Genomic DNA, 12,724 nt, shown 5'->3' with positions numbered 1-12,724 from the left:
CTACCCCTATCAGAAGTGAAATTGTACACACCCCACACACTCACATATAAGCACATTCCACACCCATGATTCGGTCCACCCTGGAAACCATGCAGAACCTCTCTCTCTCTCTCTCTCTCTCTCTCTCTCTCTCTCTCTCTCTCTCTCTCTCTCTCTCTCTCTCTTTCTTTCTCTCTCTCTCTTTCCCCCCCCCACACTCTAGACAAGTGAAACAGGATCAGGCACCACAGATAGCCACAAGAACAACATGCGCCTGCCACCACACAATCCAAACAGATACTGCAAAATAAAAGCATTCAATGTCAATAGCATGAGCAGTGATACAGAGGTCGGAAGCTCACAGATGTAAAGACGCACTATCAAAAACACCTCATCAACAGAGGGCTGGCATGTGGCAAAATGGAACATTGCACTAGGATATGTGGGTTAGACTGGCTTGCAAGGGCCTCACGAACACACAACAGCTGCCGGACCAGGAGTCCAAAAAAAAAACGACACACTTGTCAACCCGAGTACCCGGGGAGTTATTGAACGCTCGGCACCCAAAAGGCGCACGATATACAGGGGTGCGTCGGGTGACCCCAGCACCATTTCCCCGGGAGATCAGAGCACGAAGCCTGTGCAGGCAAGCGTGCAGCGCCCGCACCACACACCACGGGGGGCGGTGGGGGGGCTCCCCGCAGCCGCGTCGGTGGTTTCCCCCTTTAGACGTGACCAGGTGAATGAATCATCGGACAGGTAGCAAAGCTGAAGGAAGAAAAACAAATACGGGCTTATCTGGGACGGTGTTGGCCCAGTGCCCGCTTTCATATCGGATCTCTCTGCACCCGCTGCTCCCGCGAGTAGGTTCGTGTAGCCAATAAGTGCAGAGCGACGATGCCATCCTTCACTAAGGGCAAAAAAGGGTTACGCGTACAGGGGCCCCCTTTTTAACTGGCCCTATGGCACAGACAATCACGTGCGGTGAATGTTACCAGTGTGTTCTCAGTGTGGTAATCGATCGTCATCCTGCACGAATTCAGTTAGAACAAGCCTCACCCTAGAATACATTGCACCAATGTGGTTTGGTTCATTTCCTGGCCCGTGGGCACGGGGTCGCCTCGCGCCACTTGCATTATTTCGTGTTTTGGAGAACTGTGGTGCAGTCTCACTATTCGAAATTTAGCAGAAGCTAATGAGAGGGCACGTGATGTCACGCGGTTTGCCAAGATTGCCAAATCAGAGCCCCCACGGAAGCCACCCGTGTCGTGCCATGCGCTTCATACGCCAGAATGCCAGGGCTGGCAGGGAGAGGGCGAGGAGAGAGGCAGCAGGTTGGAGCGCGGAAGCTGGGGTTCGCGGGGGTCTCGGTGTGCGCCGGCGGTTCCTTCGTCATATATAAGAACACGCAGAGGCATTGCTAGGACACAACTAAACGGGTCACGCTGTCGGAGACAGGGCTGGGGGTGAGAGGCGGGTGGGCGGGGGGGTCGGGCGAAGCATGGCCACCTTAAGTAGAAGGGTTGACTAAGGTTATCTGTCGCAACTTGCGCGTGCGGGGGTCTAGCTGACCCCGAGCAGCAGCAGGTCGCCTAGGCGGTATGTGTGTGTGGCGAGAGGGGGTTGGGGGCCAGGTGAGGGGTAGTGGGGGGCGCCGTCCCGCCCCGCTGTACACGTGTGTTACGGCGAGCTCTGAGCACGCGATGCCTAGCGGTTGCTGTGGAATTACACCCACGAAGAAAAAACTCCACCCAAAAAAAAAGAAAAAGGCTGGGAAATCGGATGGCTGTCTCCGCTCCAGTGCCTGCCGTTTCCCACGCGTGCAACGCAGCCTGGTTATCAGAAGGTGAAATGAGGAGCCGCATCTGCTCGCGGAATCAGATTGCTGTGTGGGACTCAGGAAGGGCTCGGCCGCCTCTGAGTGCAAAGGCGCTAGAAGCGCTGCCCACAGTGCAGCGTGGGCCGCGTGCAATGTGTGTGTGCTCGGGCCACATATGAGCCTGGTAAGACTGGTCAGGGTGCTAGTGGACCTCCTGCAGGGAGCACCCCGCGCTGGCGCAGCCTTTTCTCCTTCAGGGGTCCTAGTGGTGACTTACCTGGCGGCACAAACACTGCGACAACAAGTTAATGACCTCGACTACTCAGTGTGCGTTGTGCTGCCTACACGCTGAGCCAGAGTCATTGCCAGGGGGGGTTGGTGGTGGGGGGTGGCTATAGTCCCGTGTCTTTTGGAGGTAGGCCCATATAGAATCTCAGGGGCTGCAACAAAAAAAGGCTAGCTAGCCCCCACAGTCCCGACATTAGCGTAGCCAAGGATCTCTTTCCAGACCTAGCAACAGCAAGTGGCATACCCGTTAGCAGCAGTTGAAATGAACACAGGCCGACATTTAATATCGGAGCGACAACAGGGCAAAAAGGGAGAATAGACATCATTCATTTTTTTCAGGGAAGGAGCTCAGTAAGAAACCTGGTTTATTCGTAATATAACACGTAATTGGTGTAGCAGCTTGTCTCCGTAACAACAGGTGCCTTCCCCTGACAAATTAAAGTGACTCAATGTTACTCATTGTTTATGACTTGATGATGTGCACACCGTCTAGAAAGCACGTTAGCCCCAGATCTCTGCAGCAGGCGCATTACCCCACCGGGTTACACTTCCTAACACAATCATGTAAAATATATCTTCGAAAAAAATAAACAAATAACCCTGCACATCATACGTGTCCCACATCTAAAAGGTTTCATGTGCCAGCCTGCTTGCAAGGCAGAGGTGATATGTCAGTTTCATGGAAAAAGTCGATCATTTATTTTACAAACTCGCATATTCTGTAAATATGTTTTTTTTATTTTGTTTTAAACAAACAAGATTACAAAAAAAAAAAAACAACGTGGTACCTTTTCTTTACACTCTCGTGTTCCTGAACACTGACTGGTCTGGAATAGGAGCAAGAGATGGACGTTTTTGTTTAGTTTTTTGATTGCCAATAAGTCATCTTTCATCTTTTTTTTTTTTTTTTACATTTGCTGCCTTGCAAATTTAAGACATGATAAAGCTAAAGTATCCAGTCTGTCAGCGAGAATCCTCTTACATGTGTTTTTGTTGTTGCCATGAAATGCCTGGACAAGTCCCCGAAAGCGCCGGCAATCCCAGTCAGTGTGTGGTGTTCCAAGTCGTTCCTGGCCTCCACATGTGGTTGGAAATCCCTGCGGTGTTATTCACACCTCGCATTCCCGGGCCGGCTGCTGGTGGCAGGAGCACGAGCCGTACTCGTTGATGATCACCAGGGCCCCCTCGATGTGGTTGGGCTTGTAGTCCACGTAATACTCCTGGGCCGACATGGCGGCCATTTGATGCATCGTCTGTTTCTGCTTCTGCTTCCGGCGCTGGGTTACAAAGCACTGCCTGAGCTGCCGAAGGCTGGCCGGGAAACACTTCCAGGACACGTAGAGCACCAGCACCACAATGAGGAAGGAAAAGATCAAGGCCATCGTCCCAGTCACCACTTTGTAGATCTGGGCCGTGTTTTCTGAGAGTTCGTTGGGGGGAGTTACTGTCAATACGCCTGTGGTCCTCTCCACCTCCATGTCCTGCACATCGCTGGGGATAGCATTAGTGGGCCTGGAGAGGACCATCTTGCCGCTGTTGTTGGCTGCTGTGAGGCTGACACGGGTTGGGCTTGTGGATTCCTCACAAAGATGGAAGGCAAAGACAGCATCCAGGACGTCCTCACCCTGGGCGTACTCTGGGGTGGCGCAGAGCAGGCTGTTGTCCGAGCGGCCCTGGAAATGGCTTAGCCAGGAGGCCAGGGCACACACATTGCTGCTGCAGTCCCAGATGTTCCCCGACAGGCTGATGCTGGTCAGGGACTTCCAGGAGGCTAGGATGCGTGGGTCGATGTGTGTCAGGCGGTTGGAGTCTAGTTGGAGCATGTCAAGTTTGGGCACCGCCTCAAAGACGTGCGGCTCAATGTACTCAATCTCATTGCCCGAGAGGTCGAGCTTCTCCAACCTCCAGATAAAGTCAAGCGTGTTGACCACGATGGTTGCCTTGTTCCTGCGCAGACAAAGTGAATGTAGGGAGAGTAGCCGCGGAAAGTGGGCCAAGTTCACCTTCACCAGATCGTTGTGCTCCAGATGAAGCTCGGTCAGCTTGAAGAGGCCTGCGAAGGAGTTGCGGGCCAGGCTCTTGAGCTGGTTGTAGCCCAAGTCCAGGAACTTTAGACTGCGGCAGTCCTGAAAGATACGAACGGGCACAAACTGCAGGGCATTGGAGCGGAGGTGCAGGGTGGTGAGCTTGCGCAGACCATGGAAAAGGTCCGGCTCCAGAGACTGCAGCAAGTTGTAGGACAGGTCTACGCTGCGCAGGTTAGGCATGGTCCGGAAAGTAGTGTTTGGGAGCTGAGTGAGCCTGTTGGAGCTCAGGGTCAGCTCCTTCACTCTGCGCAGCCGCTGGAAGGCATTGCCCTCCACTGAGGAGATGTGGTTGTGGTCCAGGTAGAGCCACGTGAGCTGCATCAGCCCCACGAACTGGCCGTCGTGTAGCTCGGAGAGGCTGTTGTAGCGTAACGACAAGCCCATCACCCCGGACAGGTTCTGGGGCATCTCGGTGAAATTTAGCGACTCGCAGTACAGGAGCCTCGCCTCGCACCGGCACATCCGCGGACAGCCACCATGAACCAAGGGCATGAGATTCACCCACACACCCAGCGTGCACAAAATCCACCCAGGGGGCTTCTTCAGCAACCAGTTTAAAAAGGGAGCCAGGAGGAGGAAATCCATTAGCGAGAAGAGTTCCACGTTGGCTGGAGAATGTCCATCGATTCCCTGCCCCCTCCCTCAAATCCTACATCATCTTGTGAGAAGAAGAAGACAGCGTGGGCATAGACCGATGCCCGTCCGCATTTAAAGTTCCCAAAATAAGCAAGGCAAGACAATGTTTCCTCCTGGTGTCAGCATGTTAGATGCTCCAAAGCATACACTGCAAAGAAATATTATATTTAAATAAAAGTGAAAAAAATAGCATGTTTCTTTTGGGAGACAAAATTAGAAAAGTGTCCTGCCCATGTTCTTTTTTTTCCAGAGTGACAAGGTCCATTCAGCTGCCTCCTTTGTGTTGCGGCGATAATTGTATGCAAGACTTTTTAAAAAGACCCTTCTGTGTTAGCAAAGCAGTCCCTCTCGGTGCGGGCAATGCCAGACAGCTCCCGGTGCCGAAGGAACGGGCTGGAACCGGCCGATGTCGGCGGGGTTGATGTATCCAGAACCGCAAGTTCCCGGAGTGCCAGAGCCGGGCTCGTCCTCCTGCCCCGCGCTCCCTCCGCCTGTCTCTTCCGCCCGTCTCCCTGCAGTCAACAGCAGCTCTCCCTGGGTGGCGGGGAATCCACGTCTTCTGCTAATGGCTCCCTGGGGATCCGACACGCTGCTGCCGCTGCTTCACGCGCAGTGTTTTGCGCGGAGCACCATTGACCGGCGCAACCTTGTCCTCCTGCTGCCGCCGAGTCGCCTCGCAGCGCGGTCCCGGGGAAGCTGGGGAGGTCTCGCTTTCCCATGCCTCTGTCGCCAGGCTCGTTAGGTGATGCGAGGCGGAGGAGGAGGGAGGGATGCAGCGAGGGTGGCGAGGGAGAGGCTGTTTCCTCCTTTCTGCCGAGCGCCGGATTCACTGCTGCTGGAGCATGCAGAGGCGCTCAGCGCTCACTCAGTGCCGTAAGCGCCACACGCTTGCACGCTGCGCCCCCTCTCAGAGACGAAAAGGGGGTGGGAGCAATTGGGAAAATATGGCAACATTGTGAGCAGTCCCTGGAAGTAAATCCTGTTCACTGTTTATGACATGGGTATTAAAGGTTAGGCTGAATGCGAACGTGTTTAGGGGAATTTCCTTCAGCCCCACACTTGTACCCTGAATCAATCGGTTTTCCAACAAAATACCTCAATATAATAATACAATTTTGAGAACGCCCTCAGTCCTGCTTTACACGCGTAACAAAACTAAATTAGATTTCTAAGCACCGATATATTTGATAAATGTCGTAAGAGATGTATAGGGGACCAAGATCACACATTGGGTTTAAGTGTGGAAGCCGACAGTAGAGTCCTATCATTGGGAGTATCAGTGGGCATTTTAATCACTACACTTCGTTGATTCTCACGCCTTGCCATGCATATTGCACCGTAAAAACACAAAATGATTTTCATAGGATTTTGCCCCGAACAACCCGCTTGTGCGCTCAGCCTCACACCGCTCCATAAAAACTCAATTGATTTCACTGCAATCACAAATTGTGGTCAAGTTGTGCAGCTACTAATGGAAGCAGGGATGTTGGATTTGCAGAGGAGAGGTTAGTCTTTATCCTGCTTCCCACCACCGAGGACCGCCTGCAGCACACATCTCCCCAAAGCCATAGGCATTGATTTTCCAAGAGTCACACATTATGTTCTAAATGGTAAACTGGTATTCTACCACGTATCACCACCTTGCCACACATATACACAGCACACTAAAGAAACATAAAGTGTTTTGCCTAGAAATACACGCTATGGTTCATTAGGAACCCAGGTGTCCTGCAACATGAGTGTCCACCTTTGTTATGAGACTGAAACTCCTCTTAACTTCAGAGCACCCATTCTCCCCCACATACACTATCACTGTGAGGAATTCGACCATCCACATGCTGGGTATGTGCTCGCAGGGTTTTTTTTGAATTTTTGAATGAAATGGAATGCTAGTAGACAAACCTCACGACAATACACATTTTCCTATGCTCAAACCATGACAAAGCACAGACCTGTGTACTCCGGGGTGGACCACGCCTACAGGCACAGTCTGCCCCTGGCATATCTGGTTTGAATGTGACAGCCGACGAGTGCACAATGTCATCACCAGTAAGGGTGGGGACCAACCTTCCACCTGCCATGGTCAGCCTAATCAACTGACAAAGGCTCCATGGAACCATCCTGCTCTTTTGTTAGGCCCTGTAGCTACTGGCAGCGATTATCATACCAACAGAGAATACTTCAAACAGACACACACGGGGCCTGGCTGCAGAGGATAACAAAGGAGACTGGAAATCCAACAAAGTGCCCTGAATCTGACTTCACATTGTCAAGCACCAAGAACAGCAACACTAAAAGGTATATTGTGGTTCTGTCCCCCTGGTCCTTGCCAGAAGGCCCCTAGAGACATTGTAAGACCCCTTTCCCCTTTTGCTGAAGCTAAGAAACCCTTGCCAACTATTGTGGTTAGTAACCATGCCAACCACCTTCCAGTCAGTTTCTAGTGTGCATCCCTTTTCCTTCTTATAACTGTCTGTCCTCTGCATTCCTTTAAAGGGTGGGTTGTATTGTGTAGTGTTGTTAGATTGTCGGTTTTGTAATAAAGTAGATATTGTTATACAAGCTTGAATGGACACTCCATTTATCATTGGGTAACAATTGTATTTTTGCTGTGTTGCAACTAATCTATGATCCACAACCTTTAGAGGAAATTAACATGCCATTCTGTCCTCATTACAAAAATTGGACAAGGAGGATTATCATTTCAATGATATGATTGTTTAATCCAACCTGTTCAGATCCATTCTGGTGTATTAGAGGTGTGGGGCTGATTGATGGTTTAGAAACCGACATTCACCCCTGGGCCACTTTCATCCGGAAATTTCATTTGTCACAATAGCCACTCAAATTGCTTTATGTTTTCAGATCAGGATGTGGGGATGAGACCCCAAGACTGCTGATTTCTGGATGGGTAGCCAAGATTCTAGGCCTGCTTCTATCACCCGAGCACCCAATCCTAAATACGGGCCACACCGTAATCACTCATTTCAAGTTCTAAATATCTCACACTATCATCTATTGGAAAGCCAAGACTGGAGTTGTAGGGAATGGAATCATGGGTGGTCCAATTGTTTAGTATTATACATCATAGCCAAGTTGGTTAGGCAGGAATCCGGGAACCTAGATGAATGTCTTAGTCACTAGACCACAACATTTGACTAATCCCCAATGGCCAATACCACATAGAACTCAACACATATGTACAAAGCAATTTGCCTAGAAAAACATTTGCAATCAAAAGGTGACGCATGGACTTGAGCCCAGAACTCATTGATTCTAGTTGGCAAACTTAACATCTAGAGGATAATTTCAAACATCAAAGAACATCCACTGATAGCACTCACCATAACACAGCAACAAACCTTGATTTACCAGGTGTAACACACCGACTTCTGCCCTGCAGTATTAACTAACTAAAAAACACTACAAAAACCCCATCCTTGTAGAAAGAACACTTAATATGCAAAGTCAACAGTTACAGCACTTTGGGTAATGAGACAGAGGATGAAAAGATAATTAAATAACACAATGTTCAAAAAGGATATGTTCTGGGGTGCAAAGGGATAACAGTGACCTAAATAGTCTCTAAGGCCCAGAAATAGAACAGAGTTCTGCAGTTAGCTGTCAATAGTACTTTTTTACAGCTCTTGGTGGTACGGCATCGCCAAATCAGATTTCTTGGAGCTCTGTGAGCAATTCGAAAAAATCTGGAGAGTACAAAAGAGCATACCAGAGGGTCCTGGTAGTTCAAATGTGTTCAAACGATTCTTATATTACAGCTCCAAGCAGTTCAATGGAGAGAAACACTAGGCTCCTGGCTGTCTTGCCAGTCAGGATCCTGTGAGTGAAAATGCAGGATCTCATGGACAAAATGAGTCCCTAAGTCCCTTCTTATTTCTCATACTCTCAAACCCGGGATGATGGCACTAAACTGCAGTTGCTCTTCAACACAGTGAGGTCCTGGGAACTAACTGCTCTGGCTGGCAGTGAGGCAGGTCTTGCTCAAGCAGCCGGTCACATGTCAGGTTTCTGTGAGTCCCACTCCAGGGGCTCAGGAACAATATGGGCCCTTCTTCACAGGCTCCCAAAAATAGGGGTGTTTGGCATAAAACCACAGGGGTTCTTCAACCCAGTGAGGTATTGGGTAAAACTGTGGATGGCAGAGAAGCAGGTCTTAATCCAGCAACAAGAGCACCCCCTTTGGTCCCTGGGGATGGTTAGGGGAAAGAGCTCCCCTTTGTCTTGGAACACCTGCCTTCACCTCACAAATGGATGACTGTGGAAATAACTGTTCTCCCGGCAGGTTCCAAACAAATTCTTCTCCAAGGGTTGAAGTCCAAAAGATGATTCGAAGAAGTGGTGGGAGACCCCTTCTATTAAAGGTAAACGTCCACAGGTTGACTTAGTGGTACAATGCCTGCTCCTGACAGGGCTGGAATTTGCCTGTCTTCCTGCACTGTACAAAATCCCCCTCTCAACACTATCCCCACCCCTTTCCTTATCACTAGCAACACAGGCCTTTAGAAATTCAGCACCCTGGTGTGAGGCTACTCCACCTGAATGGGGGTTCTTCTTTGATGCCTGGGACAGAACAGCTGCCTGTCATGTGACTGTCTCTGGAGGATGGGGTTACCCACCTTCACAGAGAGATGAAAGAGGAGGCATGGCCATTCAAGTTTCTGTTCTGTCACTTTGACAAGATCAACTTGTCTGGCCAGAATACACACCACCTTTCACAGCTCAGGTGGCTCACAGGGGCTGACCCATGTGTGATAACAAACTGCATGTGGCTGCATGGTTCATGAGTACTTCCATGCACCATGTCATAACCCAGGCATAGCTTAAATTTAGAGTTTACCCTGCCACCAACACGCGCTGCTTATAATCATCATAGTTGCTGTCTGGGGTGCATATCTGAAATGCAGCCTCTGCACTGCAGAGACCTTGCTGTCACTGCAAATGTGAAATGGTGCATGTGAACTCTGAAACTGCTCTTTGCCATTGGTAGAGCAGGTTCTGCAGATCACAATACGGATGTAGCAAGGCACAAGTACAAACAATAGGTTTTTGAATGGAGCTTATGAAAGGAAAATCTGCTCAGCATATTGCACTTTCTGAGATGGAATCACCCACATCATTTTATTGCTTAACATAAATAAAAAAATACAGGGCTTTCACACCCTTCCCAGATGGCAAATTATCAGACCGAGCATTAGACATCAAGAGCAAATGTACATTCTATGACGAGAACTGTTAATCCTGGAACCATTGAACCAGGGTGGGCATCTTGGACACAAAAATCAAGTGCTCTTTTCCTCTTCGAGCATGTCCACCAAACAAACCACACTCTATAAAAGAAATTGCTAAGATCACAAATTGATTTCAAGTTTAAATATAGGGATTTGAGCCAGAGACTCATAAGCACTCTTGGTACCTTTGTGTTATTAGAACAAACCATAAATACCAACATTGATCTGGCTAGGATCACAGAGCAGGTTCATGACAGAAAGTCTCAATTGGATCTAAGGTGCCAACCAACACTGTGTAAACACACAAATGGATTTTTCCAGACAAAGTGGCAAAGTAAACATCTAAGACCGGGGCTCATGCATCCCCGCCACATTGTTTATATCTCCTTGTGCATCTCAGGACATAGAAACTAAGTCCCCACACAGGGTGATTTGACCAGAATCACAAATTGTTTGCAGGTGGAGATGGGATTTGACTGCAGAATACATGCATTGGGATCTGGCAGATAAACGTCCAGGCCACAACTCCTCTCTATCCCAGAGTCACCCAACACATGAAAACATTCATGAACATACAAAAGCCACTATTCAGTAATTTAACGTAAAGGTTCTAAACTATGCGTAAACACGAATACAGAAGGATTAATTAATGTGCCAACACATACATTGGTGTGAATAACGGTCACATAGTTCAACGTGCTAAGAGACTCAGACCTCAGGAAAACCCAGAAATTCCAGATAACACTCTGTTATCTTGCATAGCTGCCAGTCCCAAAGGGGGAACAGAACTGGTAGACACTGCAACAACTTTGCTCAAAATAATACAATACCATTGTTACTGCAAACTGCCTATTTAGGCGGCATTGCTTATATCGCTTTTGCAAAAAATGGTGTAAACATGTGGTTAGAGGAGCATTAAGCTTTGTGGGATGTATTGACCCACTCTACTATACTATGCAGCCTCACTCTGCTATCTATGGTGCGAGAAATAGCAAAATAGCGGCAAAAACCCTTGTGCGTGCCAAGAGCTCCAAAACCGCGTTTTCAACACACAAAAAGATGACTGCACAACCTGCCCTCCATGGTGCATGTGTGGTGGAACAGAGCACATGCTGCAGAAAAAGTGCCATTGGGCTCCATGACAAGTAAACATAGAGTGCAGAGGGAGCAGCAGCGCTTTGCCAGTGAAACTCCAGAATTTGCCTGTAAAAATCATTTACTTTGCTGCTAAAACTTCAAAATGCTTGTACGTAACACTTTCCAACACTCAAAATCTTGCTTGGCGCTAAAATTCAGTTAATTCAATGAAGCACTGTGAATTTACAAGGTCCTGAAATGTTAAGAACAAAACATTTTCTCAGCAAAACTGTATTGCATGTGAATGACAATTCCTGTCAAAAATCTGTGTGCAGCCACACTGGGCTACCTGTGAGTGACAGCCCCTGTCAAATGGGCTCTCCTGATTAAACTTTAAAGTTGTCTAACACTAAAGATCTGCCAGATGAGCAAATATAAAAGGATTGTTGCTGAAAGTAACACGGATCTCAGTTTTTTTTGATCCCACAGGTTTAAATCTAAGAGTGTAATTTATCTACATCATTTGATGCAACAAGTTTGTTTTGTGTTGGCTTTCCAGTCAAGAAATTAAGAATTAACTTAGGCTGCTGGGCCTGCAAGAGGTTGAAAAACAGGTATCCACCTAAAGGGAGGTCATTCCTCTCAGCAGTTGCTCACTGCCACATGATAATTGTGGGTTAGGCCAGACTTTTTTCTGCTACCAAGGACTGAACAATGGCAGATTCTCCAGGCCAGGAAATGGATGTGGGAAAAGGTTGTAAACAAGGCTTGCAGAAGGAAATCCCAAAGGTGAGGGCTGCTCATTGCCTCCAGAGACAGACAAAAGGCTGACCATTTGCCGCTAAGAATATGTAATGAACATATTTTTTAGAGACTTATAACTCGCTATCAGAGGTGGTGAAAAATATAAAAAGGGCAGATTTGTTGATCTAATTGTGGCCCTATATTTCAAAATGTGGTGGAACTGTGTAGCATATTCTGAACAGGAATGGCAGTATATGTGGTTTTATGGGAACTCTATTTATGCTAGAATTGTTAAACCTTGCACACATATTCTGATGGTAAACATGCACATGTGTGGAAAGTTCGAGAAAGTTTGGAAAATGTTTTCATGGCAAAATTGACAAAATGCTGCAAAAGGCGAAACAAGGTCTCACAGCTGTGGGATTTTGATGAACAGATACTCCATACAATATGTAATCCTTGCATGTGATTTTCGTTGAAGTTACAAATGTATAAATATGTATTTAGGACAAAATTTGATTTTGATACTAGTGGTTAGGGGAGGTTTCTAAGTATTGTAAAAACCAAACCATAAATTTGACAGCATCTGTCTTTGGTCCAATTGCTCAGAAGCAAGGTGGAGATGAGGCTCTGATCCAATCCCAGTTCACAGGGGCGAGTTTAGTTAAGCTGGCCCATACACCCACTTTTGTGATGTCATTTTGACATGATAAATAGGGACCTCTGACAACACATACATACTCTCTCTTCTGATTCCAGCAAAGCACTCTGATCCAGCATTCAACATTCAGCCTTTAACATCCTTCCAGATCCAGACGCCAATCACAAGGCCAAGCAGTAGCTGA

At 48.0% G+C, this 12,724-nt stretch overlaps 2 protein-coding genes across 3 annotated transcripts in view; one reads left to right on the top strand and one right to left on the bottom strand.

Moving 5' to 3' along the window:
• LOC138516807 (catenin alpha-2) overlaps nucleotides 1-12,724 on the top strand; it is a 3,575,147-nt gene that overhangs the window by 1,903,288 nt on the left and 1,659,135 nt on the right. The window lies entirely within an intron of this gene.
• LOC138516804 (leucine-rich repeat transmembrane neuronal protein 1-like) lies at nucleotides 2,974-5,696 on the bottom strand. The gene has a single exon (XM_069632213.1). The coding sequence runs from the start codon at nucleotides 4,756-4,758 to the stop codon at nucleotides 3,196-3,198; it is 1,563 nt and encodes a 520-aa protein (XP_069488314.1). The 5' UTR covers nucleotides 4,759-5,696; the 3' UTR covers nucleotides 2,974-3,195.

The sequence above is a fragment of the Ambystoma mexicanum genome, chromosome 6q (genome assembly GCF_040938575.1).
Source record: "Ambystoma mexicanum isolate Mex_15411 chromosome 6q, UKY_AmexF1_1, whole genome shotgun sequence".
Taxonomy (NCBI): Eukaryota; Metazoa; Chordata; class Amphibia; order Caudata; family Ambystomatidae; genus Ambystoma; species Ambystoma mexicanum.
This window is presented reverse-complemented; position numbering and strand designations above follow the sequence as displayed.